The sequence below is a fragment of the Octopus bimaculoides genome, unplaced genomic scaffold (assembly GCF_046866305.1).
Source record: "Octopus bimaculoides isolate indiv1 unplaced genomic scaffold, ASM4686630v1 contig88, whole genome shotgun sequence".
Lineage (NCBI taxonomy): Eukaryota > Metazoa > Mollusca > Cephalopoda > Octopoda > Octopodidae > Octopus > Octopus bimaculoides.
The window spans coordinates 120,787-141,104 of NW_028315338.1; the positions used below are offsets into that span (position 1 = coordinate 120,787).

General features: G+C 36.9%; 3 protein-coding genes across 3 annotated transcripts in view; all 3 read left to right on the forward strand.

Annotated features, from left to right (window-relative positions):
• The window catches only part of LOC149129256 (uncharacterized), a 53,149-nt gene extending 33,514 nt beyond the window's left edge, over window positions 1-19,635 (forward strand). The window contains exons 5-6 of the mRNA XM_089346668.1: window positions 8,255-8,691; window positions 16,977-19,635. Of these exons, the coding sequence (XP_089202794.1) occupies window positions 8,255-8,691; window positions 16,977-19,490 (2,951 nt within the window). The 3' untranslated portion in view covers window positions 19,491-19,635. The remainder of the gene's footprint in view (window positions 1-8,254; window positions 8,692-16,976) is intronic.
• Window positions 459-3,218, forward strand: LOC149129262 (uncharacterized). The gene is made up of 2 exons (XM_089346669.1): window positions 459-1,723; window positions 2,076-3,218. The coding sequence occupies exon 2, from the start codon at window positions 2,497-2,499 to the stop codon at window positions 2,983-2,985; it is 489 nt and encodes a 162-aa protein (XP_089202795.1). The 5' UTR covers window positions 459-1,723; window positions 2,076-2,496; the 3' UTR covers window positions 2,986-3,218.
• LOC149129263 (uncharacterized) lies at window positions 11,046-14,284 on the forward strand. The gene is made up of 2 exons (XM_089346654.1): window positions 11,046-12,946; window positions 13,299-14,284. Exon 1 carries the CDS (start codon window positions 11,169-11,171, stop codon window positions 11,847-11,849), a length of 681 nt encoding a protein of 226 aa, XP_089202780.1. The 5' UTR covers window positions 11,046-11,168; the 3' UTR covers window positions 11,850-12,946; window positions 13,299-14,284.
• Window positions 19,636-20,318: the final 683 nt, after the last annotated feature.

A 20,318-nucleotide genomic window follows, 5' to 3' on the forward strand; every position in this document is an offset into this window, starting at 1 on the left:
AGTTGTGTCTTGAACAGTCACAAGCGTATTCATACAGGTGAGAAGCCATATCATTGCGATACCTGTGGTAAATCACTCTCTAATAGTAGTCCTTTGACATCACACACACATACACATACAGGAGAGAAGCCATACCATTGTGAAATCTGTGGTAAATCATACATTTGTAATAGTCAGTTGACTATTCACAAACGTGTTCATACAGGAGAGAAGCCATATCATTGTGACATTTGTGGTAAATCATTCTCTGAGAGTTCTACGTTGACTAGACACAAGCTTAGACATACAGGAGAGAAGCCATATCGTTGTCATATCTGTGGTAAATCATTCTTTGAAAGTAGTGACTTAACTAAGCACAGACGTAGACATACAGGAGAGAAGCCATATCATTGTGATATTTGTGGTAAACCATTCTCTCAAAGTTATACCTTGACAAGACACAAACTTACTCATACAGGAGAGAAACAGTATCATTGTGACATCTGTGGTAAATCATACTTTGAAAGTAGTGACTTAACTAGACACAAACGTATTCATACTGGAGAAAGACCATATCATTGCGATATTTGTGGTAAATCATTCTTTGATAGCAATTACTTAACTAAGCACAAACTTACACATACATGAGAGAAGCCATATCATTGCGATATCTGCAGTAAATCATTCTCTGGACATAGTCAGTTGACTATTCACAAACGTGTCCATACAGGAGAGAAGCCATATCATTGTAACAACTGTGGTAAATCATTCCCTCAAAAAGGTAACTTAAGTAGACATTTGACTATTCATACACAGGTGTAACAGAATCAATATAAAAATTTATTACAAAATAGCAACAAGTATGAATATTTTGTCTGCTAAAACACAGGCTTTATTCCTCCTCAAGCTTGATGTTAACAACTTAAGTTTCATGAACGTCAACATGAAATTCATGAATATCAACTTTAGTATCATGTATATATCCAAATATATCAACACAGCGATGACTTTGATTTTTGAAGAGATGGCTGTGTGGTTAGGAAGCTTGCTTCCCAGCTACATGGTTTCAGGTTCAGTCGCATCGCGTGGCATCTTGGGCGAGTGTCTTTTGCTATAACCCCGGGCCGACCGAAGCTTTGTGATTGAATTTGGTAGGCGGAAGTTAATGCCATGTGTGTACATGTCTGTGTATGTGCTTGTGCCTCTCCGAAAGAGAGAGAGGGATTGTGCTGGACTTTTGAGGAATTTGTTGGGAGAGAAGAAAAGAATGGGAATAATGAATAAAAATTTTAAGTGACATTGATTTGGTCTTTCTTGTGTTTTCATCATTATCTTCCTTTATCCTTAGTGGTCCTACCTCGTTTAAATAGTAAAACATCAATTGGAGCCATGGATAGCTCATTTATGTACCCACAGTGTACACGGATATATACATATTAACTAAAGCCAAAAAGGGATTTGTCCTTCCAGTTATGCATATATCGACAAGTAACTGTTATCGCTGGTCCCCAACAGAGGGACCAGCTATTCAAATTGACAGTACGTTGGTAGATAAAGCAGTTCAGGGTGTGAAGACAAAACATACCTTTGCTCATTCACTCTCTCCTGCTCTCTCTCCACAAGAAATCGAAGTCTACTTGTTAAGCACTTAAAATTTTGGTGTGAAAAATTGCTAAAGAACAAAACTGTTTTGCAGCGGAGGTCTTATACATCCTGTGATCTATATATCCCGTCATTTTAGTAGGTATGTAAAAGATATTGTTTTAATACACATTGACTAAAATGTTTTTTGTCCAGACAGCGTTACCACTTCGTTTATTATTGTTTTGAAAGTTCTTTGATTTTTCATTCTTATGTAATCCACATTAAATAAATGACAGTGTCGTCTGTCTTTATGTACATCTTTACGAGTTTTGTGTTTCATCTTTACGAGGTCGATAAACTGAGTACCAGTTTCATACAGGAGTCGATCTAATTGTCTCGCCCCTCCCCACAAATTTTGGGCCTTGTTATTAGAGTAGAAAAGAATGTTTGCAATCTTGATTTGTTATGTCATTTAACTGTCTTCTTTATCTTAGTTTCTTTTTCTGTTTCAGAATATCACATCCTGTTGACAGAAAAGAAATTTCTTCATTCAGACGTGCCTTTGATATTTTCATCAACTTTTATTGACTAAAGGAAGACGATATATTTATGAGGAGCATTCATCAATACATCAACCTCTTTATCTGAAGAAAGTCTATGACAAAATACTGCGAAATATTTCTTCTGGACGATGGAATTCACAGCAACAATTTCAAGTCTTTGCTGTCTGGAATATAGAGGAGGTGATTGCTTTGCCGGTTACTTAAGCTTGGATAACTTTACAAAGGAGTGGACAGTTTTCACATCCTGATTTACATATTAAACAAGATCTCAGATAAAAGAAACAACATTAAATTATTCCCTGAAAATAGAGACTCAACTGAACAAAAATATATTCATAGAAATGAAAAAAATGCTATCTTTGTGATATGTATGACGAATTATTCTCTCACGATGAATCATTTAACTACACCAAAAAACCTTTATACAAGAGAGAAGCCATATCATCGTAATATCTGTGGTAAATCATACACTTGGAATAGTCAGTTGACTATTCACAAACGTGTTCATACAGGAGAGAAGCCATATCATTGTGACATATGTGGTAAATCATTCTCTAGAAGTTGTCACTTGCCTGAACACAAACGTATACATACAGGAGAGAAGCCATATCATTGTGATATCTGTGGTAAATCTTTCTCTCAAAGTGGTGTCTGGAATAGTCACAAGCGTATTCATACAGGAGAAAAGCCATATCCCAGTGATATCTGTGGTAAATCATACATTTGGAATAATCTCTTGACTATTCACAAACGTGTCCATACAGGAGAGAAGCCATATCATTGTGATATCTGCGGTAAATCATTCTCTGAAAAAGGTCACTTAAGTAGACATTTGACTATTCATACATGTGTAGCATAATCAGTATCAAAATTTATTACAACATAGCAACAATTATGAATATTTTGTCTGCTAAAAGACAGGCTTTATTTCATGGATGTCAACATGAAATTCATGAATATCAAGTTTAGTATCATATATATATCCAAATATATCAACACAGCAATGACTTTGATTTCTGAGGATGATTGTGCTGGACTTTTGAGGAATTTGTTGGGAGAGAAGAAAAGAATGGGAATAATGAATAAAAATTTTAAGTGACGTTGATTTGGTCTTTCTTGTGTTTTCATCATCATCATCCTTTAACCTTAATGGTCCTACCTCGTTTAAATAGTAGTGATATCTGTGGTAAATGTTTCTCTCAAAGTTGTGTCTTGAACAGTCACAAGCGTATTCATACAGGTGAGAAGCCATATCATTGCGATACCTGTGGTAAATCACTCTCTAATAGTAGTCCTTTGACATCACACACACATACACATACAGGAGAGAAGCCATACCATTGTGAAATCTGTGGTAAATCATACATTTGTAATAGTCAGTTGACTATTCACAAACGTGTTCATACAGGAGAGAAGCCATATCATTGTGACATTTGTGGTAAATCATTCTCTGAGAGTTCTACGTTGACTAGACACAAGCTTAGACATACAGGAGAGAAGCCATATCGTTGTCATATCTGTGGTAAATCATTCTTTGAAAGTAGTGACTTAACTAAGCACAGACGTAGACATACAGGAGAGAAGCCATATCATTGTGATATTTGTGGTAAACCATTCTCTCAAAGTTATACCTTGACAAGACACAAACTTACTCATACAGGAGAGAAACAGTATCATTGTGACATCTGTGGTAAATCATACTTTGAAAGTAGTGACTTAACTAGACACAAACGTATTCATACTGGAGAAAGACCATATCATTGCGATATTTGTGGTAAATCATTCTTTGATAGCAATTACTTAACTAAGCACAAACTTACACATACATGAGAGAAGCCATATCATTGCGATATCTGCAGTAAATCATTCTCTGGACATAGTCAGTTGACTATTCACAAACGTGTCCATACAGGAGAGAAGCCATATCATTGTAACAACTGTGGTAAATCATTCCCTCAAAAAGGTAACTTAAGTAGACATTTGACTATTCATACACAGGTGTAACAGAATCAATATAAAAATTTATTACAAAATAGCAACAAGTATGAATATTTTGTCTGCTAAAACACAGGCTTTATTCCTCCTCAAGCTTGATGTTAACAACTTAAGTTTCATGAACGTCAACATGAAATTCATGAATATCAACTTTAGTATCATGTATATATCCAAATATATCAACACAGCGATGACTTTGATTTTTGAAGAGATGGCTGTGTGGTTAGGAAGCTTGCTTCCCAGCTACATGGTTTCAGGTTCAGTCGCATCGCGTGGCATCTTGGGCGAGTGTCTTTTGCTATAACCCCGGGCCGACCGAAGCTTTGTGATTGAATTTGGTAGGCGGAAGTTAATGCCATGTGTGTACATGTCTGTGTATGTGCTTGTGCCTCTCCGAAAGAGAGAGAGGGATTGTGCTGGACTTTTGAGGAATTTGTTGGGAGAGAAGAAAAGAATGGGAATAATGAATAAAAATTTTAAGTGACATTGATTTGGTCTTTCTTGTGTTTTCATCATTATCTTCCTTTATCCTTAGTGGTCCTACCTCGTTTAAATAGTAAAACATCAATTGGAGCCATGGATAGCTCATTTATGTACCCACAGTGTACACGGATATATACATATTAACTAAAGCCAAAAAGGGATTTGTCCTTCCAGTTATGCATATATCGACAAGTAACTGTTATCGCTGGTCCCCAACAGAGGGACCAGCTATTCAAATTGACAGTACGTTGGTAGATAAAGCAGTTCAGGGTGTGAAGACAAAACATACCTTTGCTCATTCACTCTCTCCTGCTCTCTCTCCACAAGAAATCGAAGTCTACTTGTTAAGCACTTAAAATTTTGGTGTGAAAAATTGCTAAAGAACAAAACTGTTTTGCAGCGGAGGTCTTATACATCCTGTGATCTATATATCCCGTCATTTTAGTAGGTATGTAAAAGATATTGTTTTAATACACATTGACTAAAATGTTTTTTGTCCAGACAGCGTTACCACTTCGTTTATTATTGTTTTGAAAGTTCTTTGATTTTTCATTCTTATGTAATCCACATTAAATAAATGACAGTGTCGTCTGTCTTTATGTACATCTTTACGAGTTTTGTGTTTCATCTTTACGAGGTCGATAAACTGAGTACCAGTTTCATACAGGAGTCGATCTAATTGTCTCGCCCCTCCCCACAAATTTTGGGCCTTGTTATTAGAGTAGAAAAGAATGTTTGCAATCTTGATTTGTTATGTCATTTAACTGTCTTCTTTATCTTAGTTTCTTTTTCTGTTTCAGAATATCACATCCTGTTGACAGAAAAGAAATTTCTTCATTCAGACGTGCCTTTGATATTTTCATCAACTTTTATTGACTAAAGGAAGACGATATATTTATGAGGAGCATTCATCAATACATCAACCTCTTTATCTGAAGAAAGTCTATGACAAAATACTGCGAAATATTTCTTCTGGACGATGGAATTCACAGCAACAATTTCAAGTCTTTGCTGTCTGGAATATAGAGGAGGTGATTGCTTTGCCGGTTACTTAAGCTTGGATAACTTTACAAAGGAGTGGACAGTTTTCACATCCTGATTTACATATTAAACAAGATCTCAGATAAAAGAAACAACATTAAATTATTCCCTGAAAATAGAGACTCAACTGAACAAAAATATATTCATAGAAATGAAAAAAATGCTATCTTTGTGATATGTATGACGAATTATTCTCTCACGATGAATCATTTAACTACACCAAAAAACCTTTATACAAGAGAGAAGCCATATCATCGTAATATCTGTGGTAAATCATACACTTGGAATAGTCAGTTGACTATTCACAAACGTGTTCATACAGGAGAGAAGCCATATCATTGTGACATATGTGGTAAATCATTCTCTAGAAGTTGTCACTTGCCTGAACACAAACGTATACATACAGGAGAGAAGCCATATCATTGTGATATCTGTGGTAAATCTTTCTCTCAAAGTGGTGTCTGGAATAGTCACAAGCGTATTCATACAGGAGAAAAGCCATATCCCAGTGATATCTGTGGTAAATCATACATTTGGAATAATCTCTTGACTATTCACAAACGTGTCCATACAGGAGAGAAGCCATATCATTGTGATATCTGCGGTAAATCATTCTCTGAAAAAGGTCACTTAAGTAGACATTTGACTATTCATACATGTGTAGCATAATCAGTATCAAAATTTATTACAACATAGCAACAATTATGAATATTTTGTCTGCTAAAAGACAGGCTTTATTTCATGGATGTCAACATGAAATTCATGAATATCAAGTTTAGTATCATATATATATCCAAATATATCAACACAGCAATGACTTTGATTTCTGAGGATGATTGTGCTGGACTTTTGAGGAATTTGTTGGGAGAGAAGAAAAGAATGGGAATAATGAATAAAAATTTTAAGTGACGTTGATTTGGTCTTTCTTGTGTTTTCATCATCATCATCCTTTAACCTTAATGGTCCTACCTCGTTTAAATAGTAGTGATATCTGTGGTAAATGTTTCTCTCAAAGTTGTGTCTTGAACAGTCACAAGCGTATTCATACAGGTGAGAAGCCATATCATTGCGATACCTGTGGTAAATCACTCTCTAATAGTAGTCCTTTGACATCACACACACATACACATACAGGAGAGAAGCCATATCATTGTGACACCTGTGGTAAATCATTTTCTACAAAAGGTCACTTAAGTAGACATTTGACTATTCATACAGGTGTAACATAATCAGTATCAAAATTTATTAGAACATAGGAACAATTATGAATATTTTGTCTGCTAAAAGACAGGCTTTATTTCATGAACATCAACATGAAATTCATGAATATCAAGTTTAGTATCATATATATATCCAAATATATCAACACAGCAATGACTACATGGTTTCAAGTTCAGTCCCATCACGTGGCACCTTGGGCGAGTGTCTTCTGCTATAGCCCCAAGCCGACCTCGTAAAGATGAACATAAAGACAGCGGAGACTGTCATTTATTTAATGTCAATGTTTCCAGTGGTCAGAATCCATCGAAGCATGGAAAGATTTACTGCCTGACACGAAACTGTGCCGATGGCACGTAATAAGCAGCATTTGAGTGTGGTTGACTAGGCAGCAGAAAACGAACGGTTGTTTCCGTGATGACTCGACGGTTCACTTCGGATATCTCCGTGACCTTCGTTACGGCTGCTAAAACGGGAGGAGGAGAAGAAAGCTAACGTGTTGTGTGTGCGTGCCTGTTCTTGTCTGTGTGAGGGCGTACTTGTTCTTGCCTCTGTGTCTGTGTGTCCGTTCTTGTTCTTGCATCTGTGTCTGCGTGTGCGTGTGTGCTTAATCTAGCCTCTGTGTCTGTGTGTCCGTCCTGCTTTTTGCCTCTGTGTCTGTGTGTCCGTCCTGCTTTTTGCCTCTGTGTCTGTGTGCGTGCTTGTTCTTGCTTCTGCGTGTGCGTGTGCGTGTGTGCTTAATCTAGCCTCTGTGTCTGTGTGTCCGTGCTGCTTTTTGCCTCTGTGTCTGTGTGCGTGCTTGTTCTTGCTTCTGCGTCTGCGTGTGCGTGTGTGCTTAATCTAGCCTCTGTGTCTGTGTGTCCGTGCTGCTTTTTGCCTCTGTGTCTGTGTGCGTGCTTGTTCTTGCTTCTGCGGCTGCGTGTGCGTGTGTGCTTAATCTAGCCTCTGTGTCTGTGTGTCCGTGCTGCTTTTTGACGCTGTGTCTGTGTGCGTGCTTGTTCTTGCCTCTGTGTCTGCGTGTGCGTGTGTGCTTGTTCTTGTCTCTGTGTCTGTGTGTCCGTTCCTGTTCTTGCCTCTGTGTGACCCGGAAATGAAAATCCAAAAAATATACGGAAATGGGTTTAAAACAATGTGTAGGAAATGAATATGAAAAAAAAGGAAAGGTGCACAAAGCAATGAGAGGGTGGGGAAAGGACTTCGGAAATTTCACAAGATCCGATAATACACAAAATCCGAAAATTGACAAGATCGTAGATATGAAATAAGCACTATCTTTGTGATATGTATGAGAAATTCCCCTCCCATGATGAATGATTTAACTCAAGAGAAAAACCCGGATACAGGTGACAAACCATCATTCTGTCATAGTGGTGCCGTGACAGCACACAAAGATACACATACAGGAGAGAAGCCATACCATTGTGAAATCTGTGGTAAATCATACATTTGTAATAGTCAGTTGACTATTCACAAACGTGTTCATACAGGAGAGAAGCCATATCATTGTGACATCTGTGGTAAATCATACTTTGAAAGTAGTGACTTAACTAGACACAAACGTATTCATACTGGAGAAAGACCATATCATTGTGATATTTGTGGTAAATCATTCTTTGATAGCAATTACTTAACTAAGCACAAACTTACACATACAGGAGAGAAGCCATATCATTGTGATATCTGCGGTAAATCATTCTCTGGACATAGTCAGTTGACTATTCACAAACGTGTCCATACAGGAGAGAAGCCATATCATTGTAACAACTGTGGTAAATCATTCCCTCAAAAAGGTAACTTAAGTAGACATTTGACTATTCATACACAGGTGTAACAGAATCAATATAAAAATTTATTACAAAATAGCAACAAGTATGAATATTTTGTCTGCTAAAACACAGGCTTTATTCCTCCTCAAGCTTGATGTTAACAACTTAAGTTTCATGAACGTCAACATGAAATTCATGAATATCAACTTTAGTATCATGTATATATCCAAATATATCAACACAGCGATGACTTTGATTTTTGAAGAGATGGCTGTGTGGTTAGGAAGCTTGCTTCCCAGCTACATGGTTTCAGGTTCAGTCGCATCGCGTGGCATCTTGGGCGAGTGTCTTTTGCTATAACCCCGGGCCGACCGAAGCTTTGTGATTGAATTTGGTAGGCGGAAGTTAATGCCATGTGTGTACATGTCTGTGTATGTGCTTGTGCCTCTCCGAAAGAGAGAGAGGGATTGTGCTGGACTTTTGAGGAATTTGTTGGGAGAGAAGAAAAGAATGGGAATAATGAATAAAAATTTTAAGTGACATTGATTTGGTCTTTCTTGTGTTTTCATCATTATCTTCCTTTATCCTTAGTGGTCCTACCTCGTTTAAATAGTAAAACATCAATTGGAGCCATGGATAGCTCATTTATGTACCCACAGTGTACACGGATATATACATATTAACTAAAGCCAAAAAGGGATTTGTCCTTCCAGTTATGCATATATCGACAAGTAACTGTTATCGCTGGTCCCCAACAGAGGGACCAGCTATTCAAATTGACAGTACGTTGGTAGATAAAGCAGTTCAGGGTGTGAAGACAAAACATACCTTTGCTCATTCACTCTCTCCTGCTCTCTCTCCACAAGAAATCGAAGTCTACTTGTTAAGCACTTAAAATTTTGGTGTGAAAAATTGCTAAAGAACAAAACTGTTTTGCAGCGGAGGTCTTATACATCCTGTGATCTATATATCCCGTCATTTTAGTAGGTATGTAAAAGATATTGTTTTAATACACATTGACTAACATGTTTTTTGTCCAGACAGCGTTACCACTTCGTTTATTATTGTTTTGAAAGTTCTTTGATTTTTCATTCTTATGTAATCCACATTAAATAAATGACAGTGTCGTCTGTCTTTATGTACATCTTTACGAGTTTTGTGTTTCATCTTTACGAGGTCGATAAACTGAGTACCAGTTTCATACAGGAGTCGATCTAATTGTCTCGCCCCTCCCCACAAATTTTGGGCCTTGTTATTAGAGTAGAAAAGAATGTTTGCAATCTTGATTTGTTATGTCATTTAACTGTCTTCTTTATCTTAGTTTCTTTTTCTGTTTCAGAATATCACATCCTGTTGACAGAAAAGAAATTTCTTCATTCAGACGTGCCTTTGATATTTTCATCAACTTTTATTGACTAAAGGAAGACGATATATTTATGAGGAGCATTCATCAATACATCAACCTCTTTATCTGAAGAAAGTCTATGACAAAATACTGCGAAATATTTCTTCTGGACGATGGAATTCACAGCAACAATTTCAAGTCTTTGCTGTCTGGAATATAGAGGAGGTGATTGCTTTGCCGGTTACTTAAGCTTGGATAACTTTACAAAGGAGTGGACAGTTTTCACATCCTGATTTACATATTAAACAAGATCTCAGATAAAAGAAACAACATTAAATTATTCCCTGAAAATAGAGACTCAACTGAACAAAAATATATTCATAGAAATGAAAAAAATGCTATCTTTGTGATATGTATGACGAATTATTCTCTCACGATGAATCATTTAACTACACCAAAAAACCTTTATACAAGAGAGAAGCCATATCATCGTAATATCTGTGGTAAATCATACACTTGGAATAGTCAGTTGACTATTCACAAACGTGTTCATACAGGAGAGAAGCCATATCATTGTGACATATGTGGTAAATCATTCTCTAGAAGTTGTCACTTGCCTGAACACAAACGTATACATACAGGAGAGAAGCCATATCATTGTGATATCTGTGGTAAATCATTCTCTTAAAGTGGTGTCTGGAATAGTCACAAGCGTATTCATACAGGAGAAAAGCCATATCCCAGTGATATCTGTGGTAAATCATACATTTGGAATAATCTCTTGACTATTCACAAACGTGTCCATACAGGAGAGAAGCCATATCATTGTGATATCTGCGGTAAATCATTCTCTGAAAAAGGTCACTTAAGTAGACATTTGACTATTCATACATGTGTAGCATAATCAGTATCAAAATTTATTACAACATAGCAACAATTATGAATATTTTGTCTGCTAAAAGACAGGCTTTATTTCATGGATGTCAACATGAAATTCATGAATATCAAGTTTAGTATCATATATATATCCAAATATATCAACACAGCAATGACTTTGATTTCTGAGGATGATTGTGCTGGACTTTTGAGGAATTTGTTGGGAGAGAAGAAAAGAATGGGAATAATGAATAAAAATTTTAAGTGACGTTGATTTGGTCTTTCTTGTGTTTTCATCATCATCATCCTTTAACCTTAATGGTCCTACCTCGTTTAAATAGTAGTGATATCTGTGGTAAATGTTTCTCTCAAAGTTGTGTCTTGAACAGTCACAAGCGTATTCATACAGGTGAGAAGCCATATCATTGCGATACCTGTGGTAAATCACTCTCTAATAGTAGTCCTTTGACATCACACACACATACACATACAGGAGAGAAGCCATACCATTGTGAAATCTGTGGTAAATCATACATTTGTAATAGTCAGTTGACTATTCACAAACGTGTTCATACAGGAGAGAAGCCATATCATTGTGACATTTGTGGTAAATCATTCTCTGAGAGTTCTACGTTGACTAGACACAAGCTTAGACATACAGGAGAGAAGCCATATCGTTGTCATATCTGTGGTAAATCATTCTTTGAAAGTAGTGACTTAACTAAGCACAGACGTAGACATACAGGAGAGAAGCCATATCATTGTGATATTTGTGGTAAATCATTCTCTCAAAGTTATACCTTGACAAGACACAAACTTACTCATACAGGAGAGAAACAGTATCATTGTGACATCTGTGGTAAATCATACTTTGAAAGTAGTGACTTAACTAGACACAAACGTATTCATACTGGAGAAAGACCATATCATTGCGATATTTGTGGTAAATCATTCTTTGATAGCAATTACTTAACTAAGCACAAACTTACACATACATGAGAGAAGCCATATCATTGCGATATCTGCAGTAAATCATTCTCTGGACATAGTCAGTTGACTATTCACAAACGTGTCCATACAGGAGAGAAGCCATATCATTGTAACAACTGTGGTAAATCATTCCCTCAAAAAGGTAACTTAAGTAGACATTTGACTATTCATACACAGGTGTAACAGAATCAATATAAAAATTTATTACAAAATAGCAACAAGTATGAATATTTTGTCTGCTAAAACACAGGCTTTATTCCTCCTCAAGCTTGATGTTAACAACTTAAGTTTCATGAACGTCAACATGAAATTCATGAATATCAACTTTAGTATCATGTATATATCCAAATATATCAACACAGCGATGACTTTGATTTTTGAAGAGATGGCTGTGTGGTTAGGAAGCTTGCTTCCCAGCTACATGGTTTCAGGTTCAGTCGCATCGCGTGGCATCTTGGGCGAGTGTCTTTTGCTATAACCCCGGGCCGACCGAAGCTTTGTGATTGAATTTGGTAGGCGGAAGTTAATGCCATGTGTGTACATGTCTGTGTATGTGCTTGTGCCTCTCCGAAAGAGAGAGAGGGATTGTGCTGGACTTTTGAGGAATTTGTTGGGAGAGAAGAAAAGAATGGGAATAATGAATAAAAATTTTAAGTGACATTGATTTGGTCTTTCTTGTGTTTTCATCATTATCTTCCTTTATCCTTAGTGGTCCTACCTTGTTTAAATAGTAAAACATCAATTGGAGCCATGGATAGCTCATTTATGTACCCACAGTGTACACGGATATATACATATTAACTAAAGCCAAAAAGGGATTTGTCCTTCCAGTTATGCATATATCGACAAGTAACTGTCATCGCTGGTCCCCAACAGAGGGACCAGCTATTCAAATTGACAGTACGTTGGTAGATAAAGCAGTTCAGGGTGTGAAGACAAAACATACCTTTGCTCATTCACTCTCTCCTGCTCTCTCTCCACAAGAAATCGAAGTCTACTTGTTAAGCACTTAAAATTTTGGTGTGAAAAATTGCTAAAGAAACAAAACTGTTTTGCAGCGGAGGTCTTATACATCCTGTGATCTATATATCCAGTCATTTTAGTAGGTATGTAAAAGATATTGTTTTAATACACATTGACTAAAATGTTTTTTGTCCAGACAGCGTTACCACTTCGTTTATTATTGTTTTGAAAGTTCTTTGATTTTTCATTCTTATGTAATCCACATCAAATAAATGACAGTGTCGTCTGTCTTTATGTACATCTTTACGAGTTTTGTGTTTCATCTTTACGAGGTCGATAAACTGAGTACCAGTTTCATACAGGAGTCGATCTAATTGTCTCGCCCCTCCCCACAAATTTTGGGCCTTGTTATTAGAGTAGAAAAGAATGTTTACAATCTTGATTTGTTATGTCATTTAACTGTCTTCTTTATCTTAGTTTCTTTTTCGGTTTCAGAATATCACATCCTGTTGACAGAAAAGAAATTTCTTCATTCAGATGTGCCTTTGATATTTTCATCAACTTTTATTGACTAAAGGAAGACGATATATTTATAAGGAGCATTCATCAATACATCAACCTCTTTATCTGAAGAAAGTCTATGACAAAATACTGCGAAATATTTCTTCTGGACGATGGAATTCACAGCAACAATTTCAAGTCTTTGCTGTCTGGAATATAGAGGAGGTGATTGCTTTGCCGGTTACTTAAGCTTGGATAACTTTACAAAGGAGTGGACAGTATTCACATCCTGATTTACATATTAAACAAGATCTCAGATAAAAGAAACAACATTAAATTATTCCCTGAAAATAGAGACTCAACTGAACAAAAATATATCCATAGAAATGAAGAAAATGCTATCATTGTGATGTGTATGACGAATTATTCTCTCATGATGAATCATTTAACTACACCAAAAAAACCTTATACAAGAGAGAAGCCATATCATTGTAATATCTGTTCTAAATCATACAGTTGGAATAGTCAGTTGACTATTCCCAAACGTGTTCATACAGGAGAGAAGCCATATCATTGAGATATTTGTGGTAAATCATTCTTTGCAAGCAATGACTTAACTAAACACCATCTTACACATACAAGAGAGAAGCCATATCATTGTAAATCTTTCTCTTCAAGTAGTTATTTGACTTGTCATATACGTATTCATACAGGAGAAAAGCCATATCATTGTGATATCTGCGGTAAATCATTCTCTGAAAAAGGTCACTTAAGTAGACATTTGATTATTCATACAGGTGTAACAGAATCAATATGAAAATATATTATGAATATCAACTTTAGTATTATGTATATATCCAAATATATCAACACAGCAATGACTTTGAATTTTTGAAGAGGATTGTGCTGGACATTTGAGGAATTTGTTGGGAGAGAAGAAAAGAATGGGAATAATGAATAAAAATTTTAAGTGACATTGATTTGGTCTTTCTTGTGTTTTCATCATCATCTTCCTTTAACCTTAGTGGTCCTACCTCGTTTATATCCGTGTACACTGTGGGTACCCACAGTGTACACGGATATATACATATTAACTAAAGCCAAAAAGGGATTTGTTCTTCCAGTTATGCATATATCGACAAGTAACTGTCATCGCTGGTTCCCAACAGAGGGACCAGCTATTCAAATTGACAGCACCTTGGTAGATAAAGCAGTTCCGGGTGTGAAGACAGGGAAGGCCCCCGACCCATCAGGAGTCACCGCAGAGATGCTTAAGATATCTGGCAGTGTCGACTATAGTCTAGTCACCCATTATGCTCTGCTGCATGTGTAATGTCAGTGTGCAGACATGACAGAGTGTGAGCGCCCTGAGAGAAAAGTTGGGCATGGGAAGCATCAGATGTGTCACCATAGCCAAGTGGAAATGGTGTTTCCTGGGGAGGAAAACACACAACCATTGTTTGTCAAGCGATGCTGGGGTGACAGACACACAAATATATACACACACATACATGCAGGCATATGCTTACGAACCACATGGTTCCGGGTTCAGTCCCACTGCGTGGCACCTTAGGCAAGTGTCTTCTACTATAGCCTCAAGCCAACCAAAGCCTTGTGAGTGGATTTGGTAGACGGAAACTGAAAGAAGCCCGTCGTATATATGTATATGTATGTGATTGTGTGTCTGTGTTTGTCCCCCCAACATCACTTCACAACCGATGCTTGTTTGTTTACGTCCCCGTAACTTAGCTGTTCAGCAAAATTAACCGATAGAATTAGTACTAGGCTTACAAAGAATAAGTCCTGGGGTCAATCTGCACGACTAAAGGCGGTGCTCCAGCATGGCCGCAGTCAAATGACTGAAATGAGTAAAAGAGTCAAAAAGGGGGAAAAAGAAGTGTAGAGATTAATGAAATGACGACAGGAATAAAAAAATGAGATGAAGAAAGTTTTTTATTCATTGCATTTCATTTAATTGGAGCGATGCGAGTCTGAAGAAGCTGCCAGTAGAATATATTAATAGACTTTGCTAGAATAATCTGGTGAAAATTGGAATTAAGTGGAAGGCAAGTTCTTGACAGTACAGGATAAATACAAAAACTGGAATGGATCCAAACAGTCGAGAATTGAAGAAATACAATCGCATCAAGGGAAATAATTTGTACAATACTTGAACGAAGGTCCAATTAATTTCTTAATTAAGGGCGTTATCACTGACTCGACTGTTTATATCTGAATGTGGTAAGTTGAGGAAATATTTTCTTCCAGGTCGTAATGGTGATAGTAATACGACTAATAATGACGTAAGCAATAGAATTATGCCAACCTCTCGTTGTTACAGTAATTATTTTTCGAAGCGAAGACATAATTAGGAAAATATATTTGCTGGTCTTAAATAACTTGGAAAATGTAATGTTTATATGTTGTTTATGAAAACTGATGATCGATAGTCAGATGTGATATAAAGGAAATTAATTGGTAAAATGAGAGAAAAACGGCGTAATTAATTAGTAGAATGAGAGGAAACCGATTGAAGAATACAACATTAATATGTATTGTCCTGTTCTTTATAAGCCACTGATAAAACGGTCAGTTGACAAAGATTGCCGAAATAACATTAATGATGATTGTGGTTTCATATTTTGGCCCAGGGCCAGCAATGTTTCGTTGGAGTGGGAAGTCGATTAAAGGGAACTGAGTATTTCTCGAAAAGGATGAAAGGTAAATTCGGTCTGGTCTTATTTCAGCTTGCCGCCGAGAGAATGAAACAATGACGATGATAATCCATTCTACCGGAAGCACAAGTGCTCGACTTTGGGGGAAGGGATTAAGTCGATTAGATCGACCTCAATGCGACCCCGAAAGGATGAAAGGCAAATTCGGCCTCATGGGAATTTGTACCCGGAACAGAAAGACAGGCGAAATACCGCTAAGCATTTCGCCAATTTTGTATTTCCTACAAGGGGACAGCGAAGAGGGGACAGTGCAATCTGATATGAGGCCAGATATATCGTATGATTAAATATACAAGACAACCTTACAGCATGGAGTAGGGAGGCGGGATATGCTCGGACGCCACAGGTCCCGCCTCACCACTGAGACTTAGGGTTCATCCTGCTTTGTATTCAAGCGGTCCCATCCATACGCAACATTCGTGCAACATTCTTCCATCGATTTTGAAACATTTTCGTGGACCGGCATTTTCTCTCTAACCCTATTTTCCTTCTGAGCTGGAAGGTGAAGAACTTCACTAAGCCAGAGACAGAGAGGGTCGATCTAATTGACTGGCCCTCTCCCGCCAAATTTCAGGCTGTGTGCCTAGAGTAGAAAACAATATTTGCAATGTTGAATTGCTATGTCGTTAACTATCCGCTTTATCTTACTGTTTCTTTTCCAATTTCAGAATATTACATCCTGTTCACATAAAAGAAATTACTTCATTCAGATGTGCCTCTGATATTTTTATTAACTTTCATCAACTAAAGGAAGCCGATATATTTATAAAGAGCATTCATCAATACTTCGACCTTTTTATAGAAACAAAATCTATGAAAAAAATATGGCAAAATATTTCTTCTGGACGATGGAATTAACAGCAACAATTTCAAGTCTTTGCTGTCTGGAATATAGAGGAGATGATTGCTTTACAGGTTAATTAAGCTTGGATAACTTTACAAAGGAGTGGACAGTTTTCACATCCTGATTTACATATTAAACAAGATCTCAGATAAAAGAAACAACATTAAATTATTCCCTGAAAATAGAGACTCAACTGAACAAAAATATATCCATAGAAATGAAAAAAATACTATCATTTTGATATGTATGACGAATTATTCTCTCACGATGAATCATTTAACTACACCAAAAAAACCTTATACAAGAGAGAAGCCATATCATTGTAATATCTGCAGTAAATCATTCGCTAAAAGTGGTGTTTTCACTATACACATACGTAGACATACTGGAGAGAAACCATATCATTGTGATATCTGTGGTGAATCATACTCATATCAGAGTCAGTTGACTATTCACAAACGTGTTCATACAGGAGAGAAGCCATATCATTGTGATATCTGTGGTAAATCATTCTCTCAAAGTGGTGTCTTAACTAAACACAGGCGTACACATACAGGAGAGAAGCCATATCATTGTGATATCTGTGGTAAATCATTCTCTCAAAGTGGTGCCTTAACTAAACACAAGCGTACACATACAGGAGAGAAGCCATATCACTGTAATATCTGTAGTAAATCATTCTCTAAAAGTGGTGGCTTAACTAGACACAAACTTATGCATACAGGAGAGAAGCCATATTATTGTAATATCTGTGGTAAATCATACACTTGGAATAGTCAGTTGACTATTCACAAACGTGTTCATACAGGAGAGAAGCCATATCATTGTGACATATGTGGTAAATCATTTTCCAGAAGTGGTGACTTGCCTGAACACAAACGTATACATACAGGAGAGAAACCATATCATTGTAATATCTGTGGAAAATCGTTCTCTCGGAGCAGTGCCATGACTATTCACAAACGTGTTCATACAGGAGAGAAGCCATATCATTGCAAAATCTGTGGTAAATCATTCTCTCATAGTAGTGACTTAACTAAGCACATCCGCACACATACAGGAGAGAAGCCCTATCATTGTGATATCTGTGGTAAATCATTTTCTCTAATTGGTATCTTCACTACACACAAACTTATACATACAGGAGAGAAGCCATATCATTGTGATATTTGTGGTAAATCATTCTCCCAGAATGGTCAGTTGTCTAAACACAAACTTACACATACAGGAGAGAAGCCATATCATTGTGATATTTGTGGTAAATCATTCTCCCAGAATGGTCAGTTGTCTAAACACAAACTTACACATACAGGAGAGAAGCCATATCGTTGTGATATTTGTGGTAAATCATTCTCCCAGAATGGTCAGTTGTCTAAACACAAACTTACACATACAGGAGAGAAGCCATATCGTTGTGATATTTGTGGTAAATCATTCTCTCAAAATGATACGTTGACTAGACACAAGCATAGACATACAGGAGAGAAGCCATATCATTGTGATATTTGTGGTAAATCATTCTCTGAAAGTATTTACTTAACTAAGCACAAGCATAGACATACAGGAGAGAAGCCATATCGTTGTGATATTTGTGGTAAATCTTTCTCCGAAAGTAATGACTTAACTAGACACAAACGCATTCATACAGGAGAGAGGCCATATCATTGTGATATCTGTGGTAACTCATTCTCTCTTAGATTTAACTTAAATAAACACAGACATACACATACAGGAGAGAAGCCATATCTTTGTGACATTTGTGGTAAATCATTCTCTCAGAACAGTCAGTTGACTAAGCACAATCTTACACATACAGGCCAGAAATCATATCATTGTGATATTTGTGCTAAATCATTCTGTGATAGTATTTACTTAACTAAGCACAAACATACACATACAGGAGAGAAACCACATCATTGTGATATCTGTGGTAAATCATTCTCTTCAAGTAGTCATTTGACTTGTCACAAACGTATTCATACTGGAGAAAGACCATATCATTGTGATATCTGTGGTAAATCATTCTCTCAGAACGGTCAGTTGACTAAACACAATCTTACACATACAGGCCAGAAATCATATCCTTGTGATATTTGTGGTAAATCATACTCTTATAATAGTCAGTTGACTATTCACATACGTATTCATACTGGAGAAAAACCATATCATTGTGATATCTGTGGTAAATCTTTCTCTCAAAGTTGCGTCTTGAATAGTCACAAGCGTATTCATACAGGTGAGAAGCCATATTGTGATACCTGTGGTAAATCACTCTCTAATAGTAGTGCTTTGACATCACACAAACGTACACATACAGGAGAGAAGCCATATCATTGTGACATCTGTGGTAAATCATTCTCTCACAGAAGTAACTTGAATAAACACAATCTTACACATACAAAAGAAAAACCCTATCATTGTGATATCTGTGGGAAATCATTCTCTACAAATAGTCATTTGACTAGTCACAAATGTACACATACAGGAGAGAAGCCATATCAGTGTGATATCTGTGGTAAATCATTCCCTCAAGAAGGTCACTTAAGTAGACATTTGACTATTCATACAGGTGTAACAGAATCAATATCAAAATTTATTACAACATAGCAACAATTATAAATATTTTGTCTGCTAAAAGACAGGCTTTATTTCATGAACGTCAACATGAAATTCATGAATATCAAATTTAGTATCATGTATATATCCAAATATATCAACACAGCAATGACTTTGATTTTTGAAGAGGATTGTGCTGGACTTTTGAGGAATTTGTTGGGAGAGAAGAAAAGAATCGGAATAATGAATAAAAATTTTAAGTGACATTGATTTGGTCTTTCTTGTGTTTTCATCATCATCATCCTTTAACCTTTGTGGTCCTACCTCGTTTAAATCGTAAAACATCAGTGTAGAGCCATGGATAGCTCATTTATGTACCCACAGTGTACACGGATATATACATATTAACTAAAGCCAAAAAGGGATTTGTCCTTCCAGTTATGCATATATCCACAAGTAACTGTCATCGCTGGTCCCCAACAGAGGGACCAGCTATTCAAATTGACAGTACGTTGGTAGATAAAGCAGTTCAGGGTGTGAAGACAGGGAAAGCCCCAGACCCTTCAGGAGTCACCGCAGAGGTGCTTAAAATATCTGGAAGTGTCGGCTATAGTCTAGTCCCCCATATTGTGATCCAGGTGATTCATGAAGGTGTCATACCCAATGACTGGTGTAGCAGCTCCTGACTGGCCCTCGTTCGGGTGACACGTAAAAGCACCCAGTACACTCTCGGAGTAGTTGGCGTTAGGAAGGGCATCCAGCTGTAGAAACTCTGCCAAATCAGTTTGGAGCCTGGTGTAGCCATCTGGTTTCATCAGTCCTCAGTCAAATCGTCCAACCCATGCTAGCATGGAAAACGGACGTTAAACGATGATGATA